This window comes from Mollisia scopiformis (assembly GCF_001500285.1).
Source record: "Mollisia scopiformis unplaced genomic scaffold LY89scaffold_43, whole genome shotgun sequence".
NCBI lineage: Eukaryota > Fungi > Ascomycota > Leotiomycetes > Helotiales > Mollisiaceae > Mollisia > Mollisia scopiformis.
In genome coordinates, this window is record NW_017263623.1 from 1 (window position 1) to 24745 (window position 24745).

The following is a 24745-nucleotide window of genomic DNA, read 5'->3' on the forward strand; positions in this document are numbered from 1 at the left end:
GCTGATAGCGTATCACATGACTAATCCAAGCAAGCCTGGTCCCCCAGAGGCCCTTCCAGCTTGGAAGAAACAATTCGACGATGGAATTGACAATTATGATCACTTGGATAATGATAATTGGATGGATGCAACGACGAGGACGTCGTTCTTCGGAAGGGGGGGGTAATGTCACGGTTATGGAGTCACGTGCCCGCTACGAAATACTCACGTGACCGCTCGCCTGTATATATGCCCTGCCTTCCGGCGCTTCCTTCCTTTCTTTCCTCTTTACCTTTAGATCCTAAGAGATAGCCTAATCGATTCCTCGTCTACGTACTTGAGTCCAACCGTGCTGTCACACTCCTCAGTGCTCCTCCACGTGACCCAGAGCTCACCGAGATGACTCAGCGAGCTCACGTGCACGTAGTCGTAACAGTAAGAACATGAACCAGCAGTACGCGAAAACAACCAAAACAACAATGTCACAGTGCTGGTTTCAGTCCTATCACGTGACAACTCACCGCCTGGCAGAATCCTGTATATAAGCACTCCTGAGAGCTGTCCTCAGCTCTTCACCTTAGTATTCTAAGAATGGATCACCTCTTGCATCTCAACCTGATCTGGTCTGTCACAAACAACAAGTAGGCACTGCGCGAAGCAGACCACTATTCGCAGTAGTAGAATAGGTTTAAAACATCATAAAAAGCATTCGAAAGCATATCACTGTAAAAACTAAGAGTGGGAGAAGAGTTGTTGTTATTCTAAGAGTGCGCGACCACAATATATGGGAAGCGTCACATGATAAACTAGACCAAGTTGAGTATAGTGCTAGGGAAGACTAGCGTTCCCGGGCTGGCCTCCTCCTCAACCACACGTGCCGGTCAGCGCCAAAAGGACCAAAAAGAGCTAGCCCTGCCACAATACTGGACCGTGCATTAATTATATTCTCTTCTCTCCAACACAGCGCCAGCCTTCATGCCAGCTTTTACGCGAGGCTTCCGGCCCCACTTTTGAGGCTTCCCCCCTTGCTTCGTGGAGAGTTTCGTCTTATCTCTGCCCAGGTCTTTGTCTTCGTGGACCATCTTAGCCAACAGACTCTCTTGATTCTTGGTCAGTTCCTTGCCCGGCTTGCGAGAAGTGGCAGCCCGGCGAGAGACTGCAGCCTCCAGTGACGACTCCCTAGAGCTAGTGCTTAATTCTGAATGAAGTGAGAGGTTCAAGTGCTCAGGGATGTGACCACGAAAATTCGAGAATGCATGTCATCTGATTGCCAATCGTAACGCGTTTCAGGAAACCTTGGAAGGGCCATTCCTGATATTCCGCGACTAGTGCCGACTCCTCCGTATCTGAGGGACTGCGAGAGCTTGGTGGGGCGTAGTGGTGGTTGTTCTTTACAGACGTGGGCGGGTGAGCAAGATCAGTCTGGGACTACGCATCGCCGATCTCAAGTTGCGTGGTTGAGGATGGCGCCGCGCTATAAGGCCGTGCCAGGCAAGGCTTTGGTAAGCTCTGTTCAAGGACAGGCGTTGGAGGCATATCAGGAGGCGCTAGCGGAATGGTGGATGCCGCTGTTGATTCCTTCGTTCTGGTGCTGCCGCTTCTCTCCCCGCTGCTCGCGCTCCCCATTATCGTCATCGTCGTCGGCCTCCTCCAGTTCCTGCTCTACCTCCTGCCTTATCTCATCTACTGCCGTCTCCTCCTGTTCTTGCTGTCAATCTCGAGCTTAGTGGTCGAGGGCGACCCAAGGGGACGAGACCGTCGGACGTGGAGGTGTAGTTACGGTAGGCGCTGAGCGTGGCTTTCGTCGCATTGTAGGTCGTGGGTCCTCATCGCTTGTATCTGAGGTGTCATTTGTGTTTATGCAATGGTGGGTTTCGCTACTAATCTCTGTATGCGTGTCCTGGTGCCTCTGCTTCTCTCGCTGTTTCCCCGACTCGGGCTCGCCGCCCGGTGCCGGGTACGGCGGTGCTTGTCGTGAACCGGAGTCGCTGAATGCTTGAGATGGACCTCAGACTATGCTTGGCTTAAGGGGTGGGGAGGAGGCGCTATTTGAGACGTGTTTTTTTAACATGTTCCTCAACTTCTTCCAAACTAGGATTCTCATAAATCAGCTACTTACTTTTAAGCTTAAAGAGTACCATAGAGCTGAGCCAGATCTTCAATTAATCTTCAGTGATCCAGCTCCGGCGTTTATCAACCTAGCACTCGAAATTGTTCTTGCCTCTGCTACAGCTATTATAGCATATGCGGTGACCTCGAATGCCATCCCTTGCCACCGGTGGGACTAAGTCTTGAGTATGTCGTTCGCAAAGCGGCCGTAGCATTGAAATTCGCATGTCGTCTTCGTTGACCCAAGTATCTGACCTATTTGGATGTCTCCCTAATACGATTTAGTATTGCGTTGTAATTGTCTCGCGTCCAGCAAGCGACCGGATGTGTATCCCGCAAACAGCGATAGAGCTTATTAAGGATCTGGGGTTGTGCGGCTAATAGAGCCTCGGTGCCTTCCTTATTTTAGGGTCGTCGGCGGCGACGCAAAAGACCAGGTCCAGCCAATAGATTTCCACCTATAGCGGGCAGCCCGAACTCTTCCTTCTGTGCTGCAAACTTTTGCTGTTCCTGCATTGCTATGCCTCCACCTTCCACCACCTCAGTCTTCCTCCGCTTTAACTCCTCAGTACCCTGACCTGTGCCATGTCGAGAAGCATCACTTTTGGTCTGCTGCCGGTATTTTCGCTATGTCCTCGACTCCGAATCTCGTTGTGTAGTTCCTTGACCGAGTGATGACTTGGGGAGGAAATTGCCGGCCGATGATGACTTCACTTGTTGCTCTCCCAAAGCCAATCCCAGATTCTTCTCCAATTCAAGCATGTTCTCTTCATTTTATCTATTGTCGCCGCTGTCGGAAAGCTTAAGTAGCAGGGCGCAGAATCTACTGATGCGTTCCGAGTGATACTACCAATATTTTGCTGGTTGGTCTAACCTTCCAGTAGCTTGGAGGATTGGGGAGGGTCTATGGTTGGGCTTGTGCCGAAGCAGAAGGCACGCCGTGCGGCTCAGAGTCGAGTTTTAAGGTTGCGAAGGCGTTTTACAGAGTCGCGTCTTGTTTAATAAACCTAGTATCGACATCGCCGGAAACGCTTTTGGCTTTATCCTAAGCACTAGCGTCATTCGAGTCGTTATTATCGAGAGTCACTGGTTGATCTGCATATAATTAGCAGACCGCTTTTAAGTATTAGGGATAGTTGGTGCACTTGCCTCGACTACTACCTTGACATTTATTTGACCTCGATTGTGTTTGGTTGCATAGTAGTCCGGCTTAGTAAAGAGCTGGCTGTTCTAGACCTGAAGGGTGGATCTGGCGTTCGAGGCCTTACTTCGTTAGTTAAGATCTTTAGACGCGGAATTAGCCGAGACTGCTCCTCGGGAAATAGAAAATTATCGTTTGATTCATCATCGTAGTCAGCAAAAACGCACAGAACGAATTTACTTTTGGTGTAGCTTATCCACGTATTTTTAGCTCTCACTGCCGTATTTCTCTTCGCTTTAATTTAATATCTAGAACGGGAAAAAGTGACCGTATGCTTATATATTTTTTGGCTGTCGCTAGCGTTGAGTGAAGGGATTGAATGGTTGGGTTCAGAAGACTAAAACGTTTTCTGTTGTAGAATAGTTAGTTTAATAAAAGAAATGCAAATTAAACAAATTGCGTACTCTCAAGAGTAGCTATCTCGAAACAAAGTGGGCAGAGGAAAAACCTAGTTTGAGCATATATAGGATATCCAGCGAAGAGGAATTGAGCGGCTTAAGTGTAACGCGTAAGCGCCTATTCGTCGGAACTAGGTTGTTCTCGTCCATACATTAGCTTTGCCGTTTGCAACTGTCGTAAGCTATCTTGAAACTAAATAATCCGGTCTTACGCATAAACTTTTAACCCCTCCAGGCTTCCGCCAAGACTTATTTATTATACAAATCCTTAGTCTTCCTCGGCTTCACCGATTATCGAGAAATCGGCTTATAATTAGTTCAATCTTGCTCGAAATCTAATCCACGACATCTATTTCGTGGACTTTGTGGTTATTTTTGCGGAGCTAAGCCCAAATCGACTTTCTTTTTGCAGAATTAAGACTCCGTGGGTGTAGATTATGTTGTGCTAATTCTCGTGGCGATTGTAGTCCTGCTAGGGCAGCTCCCTGAAGCCAACGATCCTCGAAACAGCTTTTAATCACAAATCCGTCATTCCAATATACAACGACCGCCAATCGAGCTCCTCCCGAAGTAGTATAACATGCCTTTATGCTATCTTTCACGTTAGTTTACTTACTTGTGACCTATTCTCTCACTACCGGCGTTTCGTATTCGGTTTATAAAATAGATTAGCAAAAGCTTCGATGATGCCATTACCATGCAGATTGCCACCTGCTATAGCTATATTAGACAAAAATCGGTCCTACTCGTCACAAATAAGTCTAGATCAAAGCATCAGCGCATGTCGTCGTCTTCACCGTCCTAAGGGAGCTCACCGAGATCCTTCTCGTCACAGATTAGCCCAGATCAGCCCAGATCATCCAGATCCAGGCATACAGCGCATGTCGTCGTCTCCACGGTCTCAAGGGAGCTCACCGAGATCCTTCCCTCGACAGGTAATGCCACGGCGTAGCCAGGCAGAAGCTGGCTATGTCGTCGTGAGGCGTTACTTCCATTAGCCAAGTTATATCGCATGAAAAGAATGCTAAGGGCAGGCCTCTATTGTTGCATTTACCGAGGAGCATTGCCGTGAGAATCGTAATAGTGCGACGGCGAGAAGAGGGAGGTAAGCTAAGCTCATGTTCGTATCTCAGTCAATGCGATGCCTTTTAGAGAAACGATCGCCGTCGCGACAGTCAAAAGGATCGAATCTAGAGTGGCAGATCGAGGGTTCTGGCTTTAAACTGGTTTTCACGTTAATGCTTTTAGCTGCAGCAAGCCTAGTGAACCAGTTGTCGTAACCTTCAGTACAACTGCCGTACCACTTTTTTTGCGCGGTTTTACATGAAAAATGTTTTGCTTAGGGGAAGGATTTAGTGGCGTTGTATGATGGGTAGCATGTTTATGAGGAGCACCAAACGTTGACTCCCAGGATTTGTGTCGTCATCCTTTAGGCTATTTGATATTATATAGATCGTCGACCGACTGCTATTACGGAGTAGTGTTGTGTGTTGTGAGTACGACTTCTTGTGGTAGAGAGGAGTTAAACGAGTATTTAATATATTGGTATGTGTTTGTATATAATGAAGTTGAATTTGCGAAATTCGGTAAGTGAGGCTCCGCTTGTCGTTTGGCGCGGCTCTTTCGAACAGGGATCCAGAATTGGCCCCAAAAAGCATCCTTGACTTGTTTTTTCCAATTTTAGCCGGCGGCAGTCGTAGCCGAGGGGCCCAAACAAGCCCCTATCCACTTACTACGGCTCACTTTCTGCTTAGCTTGGCTTACCCACAGCTTAGGCTATAGCAGCAACGGCTCAGGTCCAAAGACGGAAATGGAAATTGCTCATGTCGAGATTCCGATATCGAACTACTTGTTATAGGATTCATACAGCTGTAAAACTGGGCCAAGGGAGTGGTTACGGTTAGATTCAGCAGGAGATTTACGCAAGTAATACGAGGCAGATTTATACAGGCAACAGGCTGTACTAATGGAGAGTCCCAGAATTGACATAGTTCCTGACCATTTGAAATTCATGCAGACGAAGTTACGCCCGGAAAGGATGATACAACTTTTGCCTGCCCTGGATAGTTGGGAAATTTATGCAGAGTAGAGCCGATACTACGACTGATATGATTTATTCAGTGGCGGAGTTGCGGTGAGGGAGGGATTTGCATTAAGGTTTGCTCCTGAATGTCGGGGAAATCTCAAACATGATTCGATTCTACTCTGCTATCTGCAGGCCTTGCCGAGAAAACTTCATAGTAACGCAGCTGGCTCTTGCGAGCCGGTCTGGGCGGGTAAAATACAAAGATGATTTGTTTCAGAAGTCTCACGCTGCAAAGACCTAAACCCTCCAAGTAGTAGCCCGAAAGCACCGAAACGCATCCCAGAAAAAGCCATCCTACACATCCAGCCTCACCTCTACAGTACATCACCACGGCTTAGCATGAATAAGTTCATTTGGTATGGGTGAGTTGTACCGGTCCGCCATGATAGCCCATCAAAACCCGAGCATTCGGCACTAAAGCTATTGACTCGTGGGCACGTTAGCTGAAAAGTAACTGAAGAGTCAGGCTATTACAATCTTACAATAAGTATTTCTGCCTCAATGGCAACAACAAACGGCCACAATGTCTTGTGTATCCCAGTCATTGCTCTCAAAACCAATCTCCTTGCCCTATCTCGGGCACTCTTGCTGGACATTGCTTGGAGGTAGACGTGGCGAGATAAAGCAATATTTGTCGCATACGACTTTAGACTGCGGATAGGATGCAGTCAGGGTGGCATGAATCTCAGATCCAACCAAGCTTAAAAGGATACGGAGCATAGTTTTCTAGGGGATATATGTCAACCCTGTGGTGCAGCACGGCCTTCTTCACAGCTGCTACTGTTGTAAATGGTTCGATCTTGTCTTGTGCCTGTGCATGCGCCAATCGTTCTTCTCCATAATCCTGCGCCTCTCTCTCCCACTTCATAAACGGATGGTCTGCTTCCCTCGATATATGAGGTGCTGCCACAACGGATTCCGGAAATGCGGCTTCTTCACGTAATAGAAGGTTAGCCACAAAATGGACGCCAACGTGCAAAGGGATTCGAATAACATCAATGGTTCCCATGTCTTCACTTCTTGCGAGAGGTAAGGCTTTATCCTTCAAAGACCCGAAGCTAATAGGTGCGTTAAGTCCATTTTCGTGACCTGTTCGGGCTAATATGATGCTCTGGTTCTGGGCAACGTCGTCGTAGTGACGGAAGCCATCTGCGTGCTTCTCAGCGGCCACGGACTTGTACTCGTCGAACACTACTATAAGTGCTTCGCAAATCGAATATAGTTTGAAGTACCTTGGGTCCGGCCAAGGCTTGCACAATTTGATAAATGACAATCATTGACAATAAACCAGATATTTTCAAACTTATCCTTCAATAAGGACTGATCTCATTTTGCTCATTCTGGAGCTCGTCCGGCGCAACCACCTCTAACCTCCATAAGTGACATCAGCAGACTTAGGTGCTATGGAGTCGCATATCTGTTTCCTTTCTTGTTTGGCAGTTTTCTAAGTTCATATGTTGTAAAGACAGGATGTCGATAACATTCTATTTGCTGAAATTCAAGATGCACAATTGTGAACAACTTATAAAGGCATTTAGCATATAAGCATTAAAGAAGGCTTCTCTTGTTATGCAATCTAGACAACAAAAGACAATTCAGGCCTGCATACAGATGCAATTTGTTTCTAGCTCATGTTTCAAATGGATTTGCAGATATGCAGGTATGAATGTCAGGTTCTATGTGGTAGAAGGAGCACCGTGTTTAGCATCTGGCTTAGTGGACACTTGTACAGCTAGGAACTTTGAGAGGTCATGTGTCAAACTGAGCCAAACTTCGATTGTATTTCTGCTAGAGAGCGCTAGTAAGTCACATGTTGAGGAGTCATTCATAACACTAAGACTTTGCCGCGGATTCTGTCTTTCCTATTCATAGATCATCCTGACCACATACAAATATATCGACCTTGATCATACGATACCTTAACTGCAGCTCTTCCTTGCCTCTTGCTACCTCAAACAATACTCCACACACCGCAAACCACCAAAGTTGCGCAAGACTGCATCTCACTACACCATTCTCAAAGCGTAACAGCTTACTGCAAAATCGTACCATCCTTTGCGTCCTTACCCCGCCCTGTCCCATATCTTCCCGACACAATGGAAACTCCATTCACTATTCCCGAATCAGACTACTCGGCATCCAAGAAGGCAGCACGACGCCCCATCAATCTCAGAGATTAGACCTCGCCTCTTCCTGGGCAACATATCTTGCATTATCGACTCCAAGACTGTGCAAGAGAACAATATCAAAGCCGGGATATCTCTTATATCTTGGCCCATCACTTCGTGGCTGAACCCACAGTTCAGAGAGCAGATACCACATCATTTACCTCTGCTGTGCAAGGACAATGGAGAACAAGACATCCTGAAATTCATGCCTGTCTGTTGCGATTTCATCCATGAGCAACTTCGAACCGCTGGTGGGATTGCAATACACTGTGTCATGGGCATATCACGTTCTGCTTCCATTGTCATTGCCTTTCTCATGCGCAAATATGGTCAAACCGTGGAAGAGGCAATCAGGGTAGTCAGGAGTAAGAGACCTCAGATTGAACCAAATCAGTACTTCGAGTGTCAGCTTCGAGTATGGGGAGAGTTGAAGTATGAGATTTGGCAGGACCGGGAGAAGACCAAACCCAAGGCAGCTTACCAGCAGGTCTTGGGCAGAATTGCAGAAGCAAAGAGAGCCCGCCGCAAGATCGCCAAGAAGGTTCAGTGATAGACTGACATTTGGCAGTGGGTAGATGCGAAGAATTCTTGGCGAAATCGGGACGGTTGAACAGGACTCAGTAACCTACCGGCGTGCTTCTTTACTTAGCTTGGCAACCCATAAACCATGAGATCTCAGCATCTGTGCAATTACTATGAAATGTGACATGAGCCCTATTGACATAGTTCCCTGACATGTGCTATGACTTATCTGGTATTATGTCAGTTATTTGTGCTGATATATGAATAAACTCTATTCAAAGAAAAGAGGCGAGCTTCAGCCTAATTAATCTAATCTTGATGATTGCTCCTGTCACTCTCGACTCACATCTCATCATTTCCAGACTTGTTCCACGCGAAAACTCTTTATTCGACGGATATCACCAACTTGCGACTCCCTTTTAGAAAAGTGGTCTTAGTGCGTACTGGAACACTAGCCCGCTATTAGCCTTACCTCAGGTGCAAAGCTCAGCATTTTATCTTAAAGGTTGCCAGGTACCTAGTCATATGACCTCACGAGCCAAACCTTTGATATTTGTCTCGTGCGCACTACCGCACATTCGCTCTGATAAAAGCTCTGAACTTTTGGTTCATAGACTTCTTAAGAATACAATCACTTTCTACCTGACTCTTTGATCCTATCTAAATAGCCCTCAATAGGTTGCTTCTACTTCAAAGCAAATTCTTTACTCATACGATCCGAATTTTTGCACTTCCGCTTTGAAAGTGCAACTTTTGATACCAAGATCCCACAAGCATTTGCGCCCAGCATCTCCTCAACACCTTCAACCCCAGAAACATCCTACAGCAATGTCTACCGCCACGCCTTCTAGACACATCTCTGACTATTTGCCAGAACCATATGAGCCCGCATCGATCTCTGAGATCCGACCCCGCCTATTCCTTGGGAATCTTTCCTCCATCCTCGATCCCCAAACGGTGCGCAACCACAACATCAAGGCTGGCATCTCATTGATCGGTTACCCTCTCAAGGTCTGGTCCACACCGGAGTTCGCGCAGCAAATTCCACAGCACAGCTACTTCGAATGTTTTGGCTACGGTGGCCAAGACATCTTGAAGCTGATGTCACCATGTTGCGATCTCATTGATCAATACATGTCCTCTCCCGGTGGAGTTGTTGTCCACTGTGTGAAGGGATGGTCCCGCTCTGCATCTATGGTCATTGCCTACGTCATGCGTAGGCATCGTCGCAGCTGGAGAGAGGCTGGAAAGGAAGTGTTGAAGAGAAGAGAGATCTGTCCAAACACACATTTCTTGGAGCAGCTTCGCGTCTGGGAGGAGGTCGAATACAATATCTGGGAAGATGAGGACTCGGTGCTCCCTATGAGATATCCACTGTTGAGGGGAAGGGACGTGGTATCATTTCTAGCAGAGATATCAGAGCTGGAGATACTATCCTACAAGACACACCTGTCTTAGTGTTACCTCCTGGGGCTGCAAATGTGCTTCTCTTTTTGACTCTACCTCAGAAGGCATTGGAGGCTATCTTACTTCTGCACAACGAGAAACCAGATGTCAAGCAGTATAGCACCTTCATGGATATTCCAATTCATCGTCTCATGGATTGTTTGTCGGGGATCTTGGGGACCAACTCTTTTACCGATCCCAACACTCCTTGTGGTAGCCTAGGCATCCTACTCCTGACTGGTTCACTTTTCAACCACTCGAACAGTCCCAACGTGGTTCGACGATGGGATAGCTCAACTGAGAAGATGGTATTTACTAGTATACGGGATATCAAGAAGGGAGAGGAATTGGATCTGGACTACTTGCCAGGTGAATTTGGTTCTGCCAAGGCCAAGCTCTTGAAGGCCAGCTATGGGCTTTCATGATCCAAGTTCTCTGAGCACTTCAGGCAATGTTTGACCATTTGTGTCATTTGGAGGACGAGATATCTTTGACTTGAATGTTTGCAGAGGAGGTACAAGTTACGGCACGTGGTTAACTGGTTGATTATGCGGCACGAAAAAGTATTGTTTTCTACATGTCACTGTTTTGATCGTGTCTGGAGAATAGCGCGAGCATGGTCCGTTTGGAAGGCTGGAGGTAGCGTATCTGAAAATGTTGAATGAATGGTGTTCTGCGTTGAGAACATGATAACTCACCGCCGTGATGAGACCTCCCTTCTGAAAAGTCGTACAGTACTGCTGGAGATTCAGAATCAGGCTTTGATTTCTATTTCCTCAAACTGTCCGTAGAAGCAGCTGCCACGAGAAGTTCTCCCGTCTTTTCATCTTGGCACCTCTCCTTCACCAGTCCAAGCCTCTCAACCCATAACTGCCATCTCGCCACTGAGAATCCACTCCATCCTTTTCCCTCTAGCGCTTTTCCCTCTCTCGCTTTCTTTCCATCGAAGCACCGATTCGATTCGGCTCGCTCCTTCAATACACCACTCGCATAAATCATCCACACAGCTGCGGCTTGGAGAAAACTTGCATTTGGAAGTTTTCCCATCAGATCAGAGTCTTCAAACGCTTCTCGAAATGTCCAGATTGCGTATAGTGAGAAATCAAGACAGTCCCCTGTAAAAGATAGTGCTGTAAGTCGTGCGGCAAATGCATTGAGATTGACCCAGCTTTCGTCTGATTGGCCTTTGCCTTGTGGTGCTATATTTTGTTCAGCTTCATCAGAGCAGCGTGAGATCGGGAAGGGGACTTACAAGTGTTCCAACATGACCTCAATTCCATGCCGAGCATAGGCAATTGTTTCCATTCCACTTCCTCTCCTCTGATCGTTCCCTTCTCTCCATTTTCTTTCAGCGGTCCAGGCTGATTTCTCAATTCGCTCACGAAGCTCACCAAACCTTCTTGTTGATCATGCAGTGTTTGACATGCCAGGGACGTTACATCTTGCCAGGAATACCAGAGGGAATCTTCGAATTCTTCTTCGCTCTTGTTGAGTGTGGCGTTTATTGGCTTTAGGAAATGCTGTACCAAATCAGAGCTGGAAGTAAGCTTGCTGGTGAATGCGTCCCTAAATGGCTGGTTGTATGCTTTCTCCGAAGAAGACATGTTGTAATGTCTAAAGAAGAAATGATAATGTCTGAGTTCCCGACCGACATGGAACTTCGCGCGGTCCTCAACTTTGTTGGCGGCGTAAGTGTAGGAGCCTCGCTTGGATCTACTCCTGCTGTAAGATCCGCGTGACCGTCTGAGGCATTTAACTACGCGAAATCCGACAGCTCCCAACCTATGGAATGTGAACATATAAAACGTGCAACGAATCCCATACGGCCGAAATGATAGAAATGCTGATGAAAATGAACACCGCAACTTGAAGTCTCCCAAGGTTTTTGCAGGAGCCGGGACTAAGACAGGACCTGCCGAAAGCGGTTAGTCTGCAGGACCAATGCCGCCACCACACTTCATCCCCTGTATTCCTCCGAGCCACTCAGAGCTCTCCACTGACCCAAGATTTGCACCGGAGGATAGGCCGCTTGTTCTCAAAGGAATGCCTGCTGCACGTCAACTGCATAGAAAGACCACGGTCTCCGCATACTAATGGCGATTCGGTAGTTCGAGATAAGCTTACTGAGGATCTACGAAAGCCGGACTCAGGAGTGCATGCCGAGAAGGGGCAGTAAGCTTCGAAACGTGATGGGGAACGGAGGATATACTCGAATTGTTAGGTCTAAAAGTGATGTGCTTATTGTTCGGGATACATTATTGGTTGGCCTCCAAGCACCTTCCTACTCGATGGCAAGTGCATCAAAGATTGGAGAAGATAGACTTTAAACTATGATCAGCGTGCTTGAATAAGCGTGAGGCTTTCGAAACCTCCGTCCTGTCACTTTGAGGTGCCGCTCTGAAAGTTCGAGGATTTAAAGCTTACAATGTCCCACCTTATCATATCTTGTACTGTGTGCTTTCCCTCTTCTCACAAGCCCACTGCAAACGACTCCCCGAATCCTCCATTCGTTAGCTTGGCATCCTCAAACGCTCGTTGCAATCTGTAAGAATGGTGGCCTTCAACCTCAAAGTATGACCCCGCTTCCTATGAAACTGTATCGTGTACTCCAGAATCGTATTGACACCACACTCACAGGCTCTACTCCCGTTGGCGGTCCTGATAACCAGCGCCCTCGCATCTCCCGTGTCTCTGAGTGTCCGGCAATCAGCCACAACCTGTGGCGATACAGTATACAGCTCTGACGATGTCTCAACATGCGCGAATGCTGCGTATTCCTACTGTAAGACTTGTTCGGCTATTATTCTTTCCTTTTTTTCTCTTCTCAATATTATCTGTCCTTCCTAAAATCTGTTTATAAGATCTCATAATGCTACACTCTGCTCTGTAAAGCAACATCCAAAATACTCCGACTGACACAATACATAGACAGCGAAGACAGCACCGCAGGAGGCTCCACCTATCCACACACATATAACAACTACGAGGGTTTCAGCTTCCCTGTTGATGGACCCTACCTGGAATTCCCACTTGAATCCGGTAGCGCCTATGATGGTGGTTAGTCCCTTCTCAAACATACTCTGATGAGAATAGAGACGAAAGTGGCAACTGGAGGAAGACTTCCCAGTGCTAATGAAGCCGTCTTATAGGATCACCAGGAGCAGACCGCTGCGTCATCAATACCAACGGAGACTATGCTGGCGCGATAACACACACTGGTGCTAGTGGGAATGACTTTGTTGGATGCTCGGGGACGAGCTAGTTGCGGGGATATGATTGAGTCTATTGTGAGAGGACTGAGTTGGTGATATTGGAATGCCACTAGCTTGAAGCAATTTTTGAGAAGAGGATGTTCAAAAGAATGATTCAAGCTAGTGAGCGGAGAAATCTTAAACTTGTTGTAGCTCAACGAAACTCCACATTCCTTGCTCTTTTCATTACAGTTTATGGTTTTCGATCAAGTGACACCCGAAGCTAGGCAAAGAATTTATTGGTCGAGGATGTGATTGAGAGAATGTTCTTTTGAATCTCCCCAGTAAATTGCCTCCTCGCTGGCATAATATTCAGCGTTTGACATAACCTCATTACAACATATATAGAAAGGCAAGTGGATAAAAGCTATTTACAGTCTCGCCAAACCTCTTTCAACCTCTTTAAAGATAGTAATATAAATACCGTAGAAGACGAATGCCAACTTAAACGCTCATTCGCACTGCGAATACCACACCGAGTTCTCAACACATGTATAGGGAGACTCGCACTGGGTCGGTCCCGTATACCCTTCACCACCACACTGCATCAAGTCAGTAAAATATTCGACTATGAACAGCAAGCCCATAACAAAACAACAAATTCCATAAGAACTCAAGAAAAAACACCAAAACGAACCTGATCATACTGCCCCACCGTCCCCGTCGCCGTCGACGTCGCCCCCGTACTAGTATACGTCGACGTATGCCCCCCCACCGGCGTCGCCGTCGTCGTCGGAAACGTCGGACCCGCCGTACACGCCATTCCCTCGACCAAAATATTCTTCGCCTCCTGCGCATACGTGCACCCCGCATTCACATTCGAGTCCGAAAACCCCGCATTCCACATCATCACCCCTCCAAACGACCCACTGCTCTTGTATTCCCCTACAAGCGTCGCGAGGTCTTGCGGCGAGATGTAGTACGTCTCCCCGCTGGGCGCCCCGTTCGCGGCTAGAGGAGCGGCGGGGACGCCGAAGAAGATTTTAGCGGCGGAGGAAGGCGTGCTGGAGAGGAAGGTGACCCATTGGTTGTAGTTGAGGGGCGCGTTGTCGTTGAAGCCCAGGGAGCAGGGGTCCGCGGAGTAGTTGTTGTTGTTGTACCATTGGACCCAGAGGTAATCGAACTGAGAATTGCTGATGATGGTCCCCATGTTAGGCTCGGGGATGGGGCATTGAGGGGCGCCGGTGATGTAGTATTTGTTGTCGGGGTCGGAAGCGAAGTTTGAGCGCAGGGTGGAGATCATGTATTGGTAGTATTGGCTGTAGCCGTCGTTGAGCTCGATGTCGAAATCGAAGCCGTTGACGAAGCTGGCGCCGAAGGGGCGTTGGACGGCCGTGTTGCCTGAGTTGCCGTAGGATTCCCAGAGGTATTGGCCGATGGTCTCGGCTTCTGATGCGGATTGCAGGGAGTAGGAGCCTGATGCACCGCCTATGGAGAGAATGACTTTGATGCCAGCTGCTTGACATTCGGCAATAGATGAAGCTACGTTGTCACAATCTTGACCTTCGCCGGAAGTACTGATAAAACAAGACTGTCCAATAGTGCCGGATGGAATGTTGTTTCCATTTCCAAAGGAGTACAAGAAAGCCAAGACAATGATATCGATACCGGAATCCGCGGTGCAATAGCTAGAAAGATCGTTGTCTTCCACAATGCCACCTCCATTTTGACCCCAGTAGACGACATTTTGGCCACTGGCCGCACGCTTTGAGAAACGGGAGGGAGCTGCCAATACTTTGCTGAGCATCAAGCTAAAAGCGATAAAGGTAGTGGGAAGATGCATGTTGGCAGTGAGGGATGAAAATATACGGGCAAATATATACAATAAAGGATCACTATTGAAAGGGAGAGGAAGGATCCGTCTAGGACCCGTGCGAATGAATGAATGTGATGCCTCTGAAATGGTCTGATGAGAAAGAAAAGGAGAAGAGATGGAAAGGGAAGACGAGTTGTATTTGAGGTTCGTTGAGAAGGAAAGGAATAGAGGGCTGCCACCACCAGGGGCTATAGGGACCCTCTCTCTCAATCCTGTGATCCGATATACTTACATGCACTTGCTGGTAACATGGATCCTGAAAGAAGACGTTGCATGGACATACCAGACAGACGCGTTGAATATTCAATAGCGCCCTGGCTATCACAATCTCCAACACGTGCAGCACTGGTAAAGCGCACCCAGAAAGTAAACATCTCCTGGCGCGCAACTCGAAGGAATCAAAAAATGAGGTAACCTTCCATACATAGCCTCGGAGCAAGTCCTCGATAAAGACATTTTGGGATCTTGGGATGAACTCAGGGGGAGCTTGCTTGCTTGCTTGCTGATAAGGCGCGACATCTCCGGTTGGGGTGGTCTGGCTCTAGCGAGGGGCTGAATCGACTGGCTGTCATGAATGCGCTTCTCCGCGAACTCAAGTTCGGCAATCTCGCTAAAATTAAGGGGAGGGGGGGTGTGGCGCTTCGGTCCGCTGCTTGCTCCATCGGCCCGTCTTGAGCTTGATCGCGTGTACGTGATGTTCGTTGTTTTTGCATTGAGTTGCGATAAGAAATGTTGAGATAAATGTAGGAGTGCTACACGCACATACTACAGATAAGCCTAAAGGTCGATAAGCAGCAAGATTTTCACGAGGAAGAAAGCTCTCAAAAGATGGAAAAGAAGATGCACGCGACTAGAAGTCACGCACTGGCTGCTACGAGACCCGACCAATTCTGATGAATGCCGGACACACTCACCCCATCTACCTAGCGCAACCCTGAACGATAGCCGAGGATCGACAATCGACCGAAACGGGCAGGTGGCCGGATGGGGTCAGATGACAGGGACAGCTATTGGTAAAGGATCACGGACATGTAACGTATCATATATGTCTTTCTTCCAAAACGATATCTCGTCCGGTTGAGTGATGCTGCATGTGCTTCTTTTGTAAGTGCTTAGGAAGAGGTCTGGTTTGGGGTTTTGCTATCGCAGGGTACGGAGTCAGTTGAAAGCTGTTCCTGGATGGGAGATATGCAGGAGGGTTATGGAAGTGGCAATCTTCCTCGAGGTCTAGATTCCGTATAAGGGGTCTAGCTTATGAGATCAAACGATTCCGCTGCGGATGGCAATCCTGCAGGAACAAGAAGTTGGGTTCAAGGGATGGCCGCCGATAGCGATTGAAGTAGTTTCCCGTGAAGACTCCACTTACATTACTCGACTGCTGATACCTGACCTTGATATCCACATCAGTCTTGCGAAACTCGAGATCATGCATCTGCTTGTCCTGGCCCCCCCTGAAATTCGGCTAATAGCCGAGGTCGGTGGCTTCTGGTTCGGGGTCAGTTCTCCCAAATAATATCTTTACTCAAGTTGTTGATCTATTTGAGTCCTACGAGTTGAGAGCAATGTATGAGAGACGAGTCACTCTTCATATTATTTTTGGCAAAATAGCTTCCTTTATATAAATTATTGGTGAAAGATTTGAGACTGGCCAAGATGAAGTTGAAGGATCAGAGACTATCGCGAAGGCATTCGAAGACAACCACGTGGAGATTATTCGGATACAAAGCAGGACTTTTGCTCTATTACATTATCAAAGATCGTGTCTATCATGGCAGCATTTATTCATCGTCCAAATTTCATACGAACCAAAGTTTCCTCCCTCGCCGCAACCACATCTCTATGACTTAGGTGCACGACCATTATAGTTGACCCCCACCTTCGCAGTATAATTCGCGAAACAATCGTAGTTGAAATCGATCTCCGCAATTCGCTTCTGAAGGACCGACACCACATTATCCATAGAGCAGAGACCGTTGGGGTCCTCCGGGCAGCCGGCGTATGAACCAGAAATTGGGACGACGGCATCATTTCTGTGCATTTATTAGAATCTTGCTTAATCCAAACCCATCAGGTGACTTACACAATGAAACGCATCTGCCTCGTAGGTTTATAAGCAGGGCATTCCAAGATCTGGGTAGTAAAGTGTGTCGCAAAAGGGACAACCTTGCTCGCTATAAAGGAGTTGCGTTTCTGGTTCCCGGAAGTGCTAAGCGGAGGCCCATTGAAGAGTGCGGTGAGATTGAAAGCGGTGAGAGTATCGAGGACGACGACCTCGTGGGTAGCGTCGGCGTAGATGGATTGATTCAAGGGGAAATAGGTCGAGGTGTTGTCGTAGGTGAGGTTCAGGGCTGATTGTGCGGTGGGGAAGGAGTGGGTGAAGCGGGCGACCCATTCTTGGAGGAAGCCTTTTCCTTGAGCGGCTGAGACGGGACTTCCGGGGCCGTTGTTGTAGTAGAATGACTAGACGAGGTTAGGATAACAGATCACATCAAACTGTTGGGGATGGATACTAAAACTTATGGAAATGTGCAATTCTTGGGGGACTTACTAGATCATAGTAGTATTCATAGTTCAAGAAATCCTCCTCGCTAAAGAGTGGGCAGAATGCTGAATAGCCAAGTGCATGGGTCTCATAGGAGCATAGCTGAAGCATAGCAATGATATCTGTGGCAGTGAAGTTGACACCGGTGATCTGGTAAGATACCATTAGCTGTAGCTTTGCGGACTGGATTAAAGGATGTGACCTACCTGTGACTGCAGACGAGCAATAGTAGCATTGAAAGCAGTATTGGCAAAGGCCGTTGCGGCAGTGGAGCCAATGCTGCCACGGCTAGCAACGTTGGAATTAGTACAGACCTCGTATGGTGCACCAGAATTGTTGACTCCGGGAGTCTCAACCAGAATCTCGATGTTGACTTGGTCCTTATACTCGGGTACACCAAAGAAACCCGCAGCGAAGTTCTCGGCTGTCTTGACCATGCGATCTTGGGACTCGGTGCGGAAGACCGGAATGGTTCCAGCGGCTGTGAAGTTGTTCAGCAGCTCGCCGTACAGTTGGCGGTAGGCAACACCGAGATTGAAATTCTGGCTACGTCCGAAGGGAGTGAGCAACTCTGCTCCGAGCTTGTAATTCCATTTGGATAAGAAGCTCAGCTCGCCAGTGACACTGAAGCCTCCACTGAGCTCAGTTGCATTCAAGAGCTTCTGTGCGAAAGTTGACGGAGCAGCTCCAGTGGTTGGGTAACGAGCGCCGTGTCGGTATAGAAGGTGCATTTGAACGATGTTGCACCCATCAGGAATGAGAGGGCTGGCATCGGGCAATCCATAATCAGCTGAAGATACTGAGTACCACGGCGAAAGATTACCCCAGTACTTGGCGATGTCAAACTTCTGGTCAAACGCACCGCTGCCCCACGGTTGTGGTGCGACCAGAGGAAACTGGTTCGCGGGTCCGTTGTTGTATGGGTAGATTGGGGCTGTCTGGGCAGCTGCAGGTTCTGCGCCTGTGGGAGTTGGACCTGGGAAGCCGACGACAGACTCGGGTGGGAACAATGATGTGTTGACGGTCGCTGTCCAGTGAAGTCAGCATTTGAATATGAATGATCTCGCCTTGATATCATGGAAAAAATTGGTCAATGGCAGAAATTGGAAAAGTTGAAGCAACACTTACTGCCGGCGGGAGGGTAGGTATTCGCAGTAGAAGTACCGACAAAGCTCGACGCCTTGAGGGTGGTATTGGAATTAATAACATCCACCTGAGCCGACCCAGCTTGGGCCAGGAGCACCAGAACGGCGGCAGTGGTCGGAAACGTCCTAGAACGCATCTTGAAGCTCGAATTGATGTTTCCGGTGCACAATTGTGCGGGCACCGAGAAGTTTTATAGCTGTGGGAGCTCTGGGAGAGCTCCCCGCCAGATCCATGGTAACTTGGGGTGCGGCGCAGGAACATAAATACAATCCCCCAATCACACCTGCAAGTTCCATCATGTGCGCGGCGATGGATAAGATAGGATATACTCGTACCCAAAGTAGCGGGTCGTCTAGAATACGATTGGTTTGGTGCCTGTCGATAGTTGGGACTCGGGACGGGACACCCGAATGATGACGGCATCATGTTCATCCCACTTTGGACGTCCCCGCAGTCAGCGCACCATTTTCAACACTTCCAAAACCACGTGCTTGAGTTGATTGATCTGGAAGGACGAAATGAATGATTGAAAGAGAAGAAGAGCTAGATCCTGAGGGACTTTTCATTGACGGCTTGGGTGTACAATTTGGTCGGATGCTTTACTCCACAGGTAGTTCTTTTCCGCAGTTTTTGTTCAGCAATTCGAGCTTCGGCTCTTGAAGGTGAAATGAATTCGTGTTGCTGCAATATTTATGCATGTTGGATATCTCAAGTCCAATCAACCCATCCCCAGCATGGTCGCATGCCACAAGAAAGTTTGGAGATGCAAGCTATCCTTGTTCCTTGCCAATAATACGGAGTTTAGCTATTCTAGAAGGCATCTAGAAGCTTGTCAGCGATTTGCTTAGGGAGACCCCGCAAACTCCGCCAGATGCCCCAATCCGCCTTGTCTATAGATTTGCGACGAAATAATATAATCTTATTCATTGCCAAGGGATAAGCCACTCATAGTGACGAGAGTTTGTCTTCCCATCGAATCTTCGTACGCCGTGCCTACTTATAATTGCTGAAATGATGGCCCCGGGCGCCAAGATGCTGACCCAACACCTAATTGCACGAAAGAATCGACTTCGTGAACGTGGGCGAACGTGATTCGAATCATATTGCCAACCCATTATCTGACTTTTCGTCTTCTTGGAAAGAATTAGAAATCAAAAGTATGAAGCAAAACCAAGAGGCTTCCGGGCTTTGCCTAGGTGTATAATGCCAGCAGAAACCCATAAGTTGTTCGACATTATTTCATACCTTCGTTATTACAAAGCTCTCAAGTGTCGAATATGACTAAAATTCAAGTAACTTTATTCCAGACGATAATGGCAAGAATAGCAATCGCTGGAGGTGCCGGTGCCGTGGGCAGGACGTTCGTCAAAGCACGAAATCGTCGTGCTAAGTGTCAAACCACATTTCACATTCCAAGAATAACAAAACCAGGAGCTCCACGGTTCTGAGATCGTAGTAGTCGAATTCAGGTCAGCTACTATCAACTGCGATGAATTGTACTCGTTTCATGAGCGTATATTGTTCTGCATTGAAGTGGGTGCAGAAAGGGGGCGGGAAAATTCTCGCTTGTGAAGCGAAGATTCATCGCAAGAAAAGATCAAGGGTTGATATTAGAAGCGGACAAACAAAATTATACTGTCTCATAACTTAATTTAGATAATCTAAACACGAGTCAGGACCAGGACGCAAAAAGCCGAAAGCCAATAGCCGATTCTCGGTTACCCCCCTTTGCTATAAGCGAAGCCTCTTGAATCGAAAGTACTCTCTAATGAGGCATGAATATCTGAATTGCATTCTTGTGACCGACACTTGTACTCGTATATTCTTCCAGACCACAGGCCCACTTTACTACAGACTATCACTCTAGTCGCCCCCTTAATTTCCTCCAACTGCCTTCCAACTTGGTAACGTCACGCGTAAAAGCCATGTTCAAGACCCTGATCATCCTTCCTAGTCTTCTTTCGATCCTAAGTCGCCGAACCTTTCTCCCTGCTGACTCTCCTCGGAACTGCAATTGCAAGCTCCTCACCTAATTTCAAACCACGACGCTAGACCAACTAGGCGCAAAAGTTGCACGCGACGTCACCGCACAGGAAACAAGATGGCCAGTGACCTCGGTTCGGTTCAAATCCACACTCCTGAGCATAGTCAGTGAATTGTAGACGAGTTCTGAATAGGGTGTGGTACGCAGCAAACCCAGTCTTTGCCGAAACAGTCGACTGGCATGGAGGGTGAGTCAATTACTGCCATCTTGATGTATTCGAAAGTATGTGTTCTAGTCCATACGTGAACACCTGCTGTTTATGAACTGACCCCCCGCCATTCATGAATGGCGGGGTGTTTACGTATGGCACCCCCTGTTTATCAACTAGCCCTGCCATTCATAAACAATCAGAGCATATCGAGCTAGCCATAGTTAAACAGCGCCACTGATAAACGACTCGGGAATAAGGCCCTGGTCTCAGCACCTTCAGCACTTCAGCACTTCAGCACTCCAGCACCTCAGCACCTCAGCACCTCAGCACCTCAGCACCTCAGCACTTATGGCACTTATGGCGCTTCTGGCACCTCTGGCACCTCCTCTAGTGCAAAAGACTTAGAATACTGAGGTGCTGAAGTGCTGAGGTGCTAAAGTGCTGAAGTACTAGAGTGCTAAGCTTAGATCAGGGGCTTATTTCCGGGCGGTTTATGAATGGCGCTGTTTAGCCATGGCTAGCTCGATATGCTCTGATTGTTTATGAATGGCAGGGCTAGTCGATAAACAGGGGGTGCCATACGTAAACACCCCGCCATTCATGAATGGCACATGCCATTCGTGAATAGCGGGGGCCCTGTTCATAAACAGCAATTGTTGGCGTATGGACTAGAACATATGAGTTGAAGAATGAGCTGAAGCTGATTTTTGTTGGGGAGACGGAGATTGTCTTTATTTTTATGTTTGGGGTGAAGGAAGGATGAAGGAAAGAAAGTAAGAAGAATGTAGGGTTTATATACACAATTTCGAGTGTTCGAGTGATTCGAGCAACTGGACCAAAATGAAGCCTTCCTTGGGAACTGAGAGGAAAGTAGGAACTTATTTGACTTTCTGCTACGGTGATTATATCATAGTAGATTACGTCGCTCAATAGTTCCGTCAAGCTCATGTGAATCAATCAATGTCGAATATAATTGGTCTTGATCTCCAGAAGTCTTGTTGATTCCTTCAATCAGGGGGCTTAGATACTATGTTACTTTATGTTTCGAATTTGTTATACAGTTAGTATAGTCCGAGTGATACCGAGAGATAACTATAAATAGTTCAATAACCACCTTGGCCACAGGCGGTGAGATGTCAGCGAGCACATTCATTACTTATACGGCTCTACTTGCGCTACAAATAGAATTTTCCTGCGAGCGATTGATAGACGAAGCAAGGCAGATTAACATAGGAAAGAAACCAGAAGAATACAGTCAAGCGAATATGCCCGTCACAAGTGTTTTTCTCGGAAATGATGGGAATTTATGGGGAACTCGCAAATGTAAGCGAGTCCCCTTGTTTGCCCGGCTATGCCTAGCTTGAAGCCAGGCACCAGCAGACTCACCCCTGGAGGACAAGATGAAGGCTTTCGTCAAATAAACGTACCTCTGTAAGACATAAACTTAACCATGTTCTACAACGACAAGCAAATTCCCAATCGCTTGGCCCAGAACCAAATTTAATTCTCTGAAGAACTTCCCCTTCTGCCACTCAGGATGGTTATATGCTATCGGTTCTGGGGAGTTGTCGGTCATCTATTTGAACACAATTTACGGGATGAAACATCAGTGTATTGAGAGCGGGGTTGGAGGTGATTTGGTCCTTGAGTGGAATGGTCTTAATTTCTTTGACGAATTCAAATTATTGAAAGAAAACGTTAGCATCTGTGTTAGATAGAGCGCACTCCGTATGCTGTCCGTCGTCTATTGCGGATTAGTTGTGAGGCTTTATCAAAAAGAAAACTCATTACAACAATCATATTTCTGATTGTATAACCACGGGAGTCACTTGTCTATGTAGGCCGCTGGGTCGATATACAACACTGTGAAATAACTTTGATCAAAAGTGAACATAAATTTTGGGACGCTTGACTAGTAAAGCCCCTCGTTATTTGAAATTATAAGTGACCACACCTAAAACACTTAAAGTTATCAAAAGTATTGAAAGTACTAAAGATACTAAAGGTATCAAATGTGCTAACTAAGGCCGGTAACAATATCCAAAGGTCTTCTTCCTAGCATACCTATATATTTTGACTGCATCTCCTGCCCACATCACGTAACCCACCAAATTCAAACGACAAGATTCAAATCAATCTTTTCCTCGCTGCGACTTCAAGCTGGCCACGGAAAGACGTTGCAGGAAAGCCTTTTATCCTCATTGAGCCTGAGCACTTACCAGTCATTGCTTTCCAGCACTTTGGCCATTTCATTCAAACGTCATCCCTTTTGCCTTTTCGGCGGGACGTTATTGCTTGACGCCGAAGAAGTTGAAGATACCAAACATCCAGCTAACCCTAGGAGCATTATCGCGATGCCGACCTCAGCTGCCGGGCCGGAAAATCTCATTGTCCATCTCGGATGCTCGGTGTCGCAACGTCAAAGACAAATTCTCCCAAAGTGTCGTTGATTTAGCCGGGAGCCGTGACCCGACTTAGTCTTCTCGCCGTGGTCCAAAACGGAGTTTTTCTAAGCGCCCCAATGATACCGAGACCGTCGATATTCTTTCGAATGCCGAATGTAATTGCCTTGAGCGGGTGACATTATGGAGGTTTGTTTTCTTGAAAGTTTGCTCATCATCTCTGGATAGCATCAGAAACTCACCCCGCGTTGGCACGGCCACTGAAAGGTATAAAACATCATCATGTTGACCCGAATGAAAGACAAGACATCATCTTCCATTCCATCTCATCAAGTGCTGATTGTTAAACATCATGCTCTCTCTTAATTCATCCATCCTCCTGCTTGCGGCCATGACGGCTCTGAGTTTCGCGGCGTCACTGGTCCAAGTCAAGGACTTCGGTGCTAATCCTACCAAAATCTACATGTACATCTACGTTCCGGACAAGCTTGCCACAAAGCCAGTTGTAATTGTGGTAGTGAGTATCCTAAATCTGCCCTGCCCATGAAATTATACTTCCAGTGCTGACAACAAGTAGATGCACCCATGTGGTGGAAGCGCAACCGAGTGGTACAGCGGCACCAAGCTCCCTTCTTATGCAGATACAAACGGCTTCATCCTCATCTACCCAGGAACACCAAACATGAACAATTACTGGGATGTGAATAGTGCTGGGAGTCTGACCCATGGGCAAGGCGGAGATGCAGTTGGCATTGTTAACATGGTCAACTACACACTCACCAAGTATAACGCCAATCCAGCCAGAGTTTACGCAATGGGTGCCTCTTCCGGCGCAATGATGACCAATGTGATGGCCGGCTCTTACCCAGACGTTTTCGAAGCTGGTGCAGCTTTCTCAGGAGTTGCTCATGCCTGCTTTGCGGGCGCTCCAAGCGCAACTCCTCTGTCCTCTAATCAGACTTGCGCTCAAGGTCTCAAGCACACACCCGAAGAATGGGCAGCCTTCGTCCACAATTCCTATCCAGGCTATACAGGACGTCGAACACGTATGATGATCGTGCATGGCCTGGCAGACACTCTGGTCAGACCCCAGTGTGCTATCGAGGCACTGAAGCAGTGGTCAACCGTACTCGGTGTCACTGCGACTAAGAACATTACGGGCGTGCCATCCGCAGCCTACACACAGGAGATCTATGGTGATGGCACAAAGCTTCAGGGGATGTTTGTGACGGGTGTTGGACACTTTGCTCCTGTAAACGAGCCTTTGATTTTGAATTTTTTCGGAATCACATCTTAGGTACCAGTTCACTGAGAGCCGGACCTCGGGCTATCAAGAGCTCTTGTACCTTGATGGATGGAGTCTCTTTCTAGGTACATTGCTTACGGAGGAATGCCACGTATATAAACATGTAGTTCGGCTGTGAACATTGAAATGTATGTACATTACTTCTAGGCCTCGACGGTCGTGAATTCATGCAACTCTT

The 24745-nt window shown here is 47.5% G+C and overlaps 9 protein-coding genes across 9 annotated transcripts; 5 read left to right on the top strand and 4 right to left on the bottom strand.

Moving 5' to 3' along the window:
• Nucleotides 1-1534: 1534 nt before the first annotated feature.
• LY89DRAFT_678704 (uncharacterized protein) lies at nucleotides 1535-1979 on the top strand (the record flags this gene model as incomplete). The annotated part of the gene is made up of 2 exons (XM_018213764.1): nucleotides 1535-1760; nucleotides 1795-1979. The coding sequence occupies 2 exons, from the start codon at nucleotides 1535-1537 to the stop codon at nucleotides 1977-1979; spliced, it is 411 nt and encodes a 136-aa protein (XP_018060787.1).
• A 4479-nt stretch (nucleotides 1980-6458) lies between these two features.
• LY89DRAFT_678705 (uncharacterized protein) lies at nucleotides 6459-7050 on the bottom strand (the record flags this gene model as incomplete). Its single annotated transcript, XM_018213765.1, has 2 exons — nucleotides 6459-6947; nucleotides 7006-7050. The coding sequence occupies 2 exons, from the start codon at nucleotides 7048-7050 to the stop codon at nucleotides 6459-6461; spliced, it is 534 nt and encodes a 177-aa protein (XP_018060788.1).
• An 886-nt stretch (nucleotides 7051-7936) lies between these two features.
• On the top strand, nucleotides 7937-8461 carry LY89DRAFT_569392 (phosphatases II; the record flags this gene model as incomplete). The annotated part of the gene is made up of 1 exon (XM_018208575.1): nucleotides 7937-8461. A coding segment is annotated over one exon (525 nt), but the record flags the coding sequence as incomplete, so codon positions are not given.
• An 890-nt stretch (nucleotides 8462-9351) lies between these two features.
• Nucleotides 9352-9825, top strand: LY89DRAFT_561702 (phosphatases II; the record flags this gene model as incomplete). Its single annotated transcript, XM_018208466.1, has 1 exon — nucleotides 9352-9825. A coding segment is annotated over one exon (474 nt), but the record flags the coding sequence as incomplete, so codon positions are not given.
• Nucleotides 9826-10677: 852 nt separating this feature from the next.
• Nucleotides 10678-11513, bottom strand: LY89DRAFT_678708 (uncharacterized protein; the record flags this gene model as incomplete). The annotated part of the gene is made up of 2 exons (XM_018213766.1): nucleotides 10678-11108; nucleotides 11162-11513. 2 exons carry the CDS (start codon nucleotides 11511-11513, stop codon nucleotides 10678-10680), a joined length of 783 nt encoding a protein of 260 aa, XP_018060791.1.
• An 859-nt stretch (nucleotides 11514-12372) lies between these two features.
• Nucleotides 12373-13291, top strand: LY89DRAFT_662002 (ribonuclease-domain-containing protein). Its single transcript, XM_018212631.1, has 4 exons — nucleotides 12373-12480; nucleotides 12547-12691; nucleotides 12838-12966; nucleotides 13059-13291. Exons 1-4 carry the CDS (start codon nucleotides 12460-12462, stop codon nucleotides 13169-13171), a joined length of 408 nt encoding a protein of 135 aa, XP_018060792.1. The 5' UTR covers nucleotides 12373-12459; the 3' UTR covers nucleotides 13172-13291.
• A 111-nt stretch (nucleotides 13292-13402) lies between these two features.
• On the bottom strand, nucleotides 13403-15005 carry LY89DRAFT_769303 (putative endochitinase CHI2). The gene is made up of 2 exons (XM_018221812.1): nucleotides 13798-15005; nucleotides 13403-13702 (listed from the first exon to the last, which is right to left on the bottom strand). Exons 1-2 carry the CDS (start codon nucleotides 14941-14943, stop codon nucleotides 13613-13615), a joined length of 1236 nt encoding a protein of 411 aa, XP_018060793.1. The 5' UTR covers nucleotides 14944-15005; the 3' UTR covers nucleotides 13403-13612.
• A 1707-nt stretch (nucleotides 15006-16712) lies between these two features.
• Nucleotides 16713-18876, bottom strand: LY89DRAFT_662004 (phosphoglycerate mutase-like protein). The gene is made up of 5 exons (XM_018212632.1): nucleotides 18647-18876; nucleotides 17725-18545; nucleotides 17525-17668; nucleotides 17057-17436; nucleotides 16713-17006 (listed from the first exon to the last, which is right to left on the bottom strand). Exons 1-5 carry the CDS (start codon nucleotides 18798-18800, stop codon nucleotides 16814-16816), a joined length of 1692 nt encoding a protein of 563 aa, XP_018060794.1. The 5' UTR covers nucleotides 18801-18876; the 3' UTR covers nucleotides 16713-16813.
• A 4776-nt stretch (nucleotides 18877-23652) lies between these two features.
• On the top strand, nucleotides 23653-24558 carry LY89DRAFT_743769 (alpha/beta-hydrolase; the record flags this gene model as incomplete). Its single annotated transcript, XM_018220979.1, has 2 exons — nucleotides 23653-23778; nucleotides 23839-24558. 2 exons carry the CDS (start codon nucleotides 23653-23655, stop codon nucleotides 24556-24558), a joined length of 846 nt encoding a protein of 281 aa, XP_018060795.1.
• Between the last annotated feature and the right edge of the window lie 187 nt (nucleotides 24559-24745).

Bases quoted from the DNA above. Each gene is read 5' to 3' on its own strand.
- LY89DRAFT_662004 (XM_018212632.1), bottom strand. From the start codon at position 18,800: ATGCGTTCTAGGACGTTTCCGACCACTGCCGCCGTTCTGGTGCTCCTG. The intron at 17,669-17,724 runs GTAGGTCACATC...GTATCTTACCAG, and splicing joins TTGCTCGTCTGCAGTCACAG to ATCACCGGTGTCAACTTCAC. The intron at 17,437-17,524 runs GTAAGTCCCCCA...AACCTCGTCTAG, and splicing joins ATGAATACTACTATGATCTA to TCATTCTACTACAACAACGG.
- LY89DRAFT_769303 (XM_018221812.1), bottom strand. From the start codon at position 14,943: ATGCATCTTCCCACTACCTTTATCGCTTTTAGCTTGATGCTCAGCAAA. The intron at 13,703-13,797 runs GTTCGTTTTGGT...GACTTGATGCAG, and splicing joins CGGTGGGGCAGTATGATCAG to TGTGGTGGTGAAGGGTATAC.
- LY89DRAFT_662002 (XM_018212631.1), top strand. From the start codon at position 12,460: ATGGTGGCCTTCAACCTCAAA. The intron at 12,481-12,546 runs GTATGACCCCGC...CCACACTCACAG, and splicing joins TGGTGGCCTTCAACCTCAAA to GCTCTACTCCCGTTGGCGGT. The intron at 12,692-12,837 runs GTAAGACTTGTT...CACAATACATAG, and splicing joins GAATGCTGCGTATTCCTACT to ACAGCGAAGACAGCACCGCA.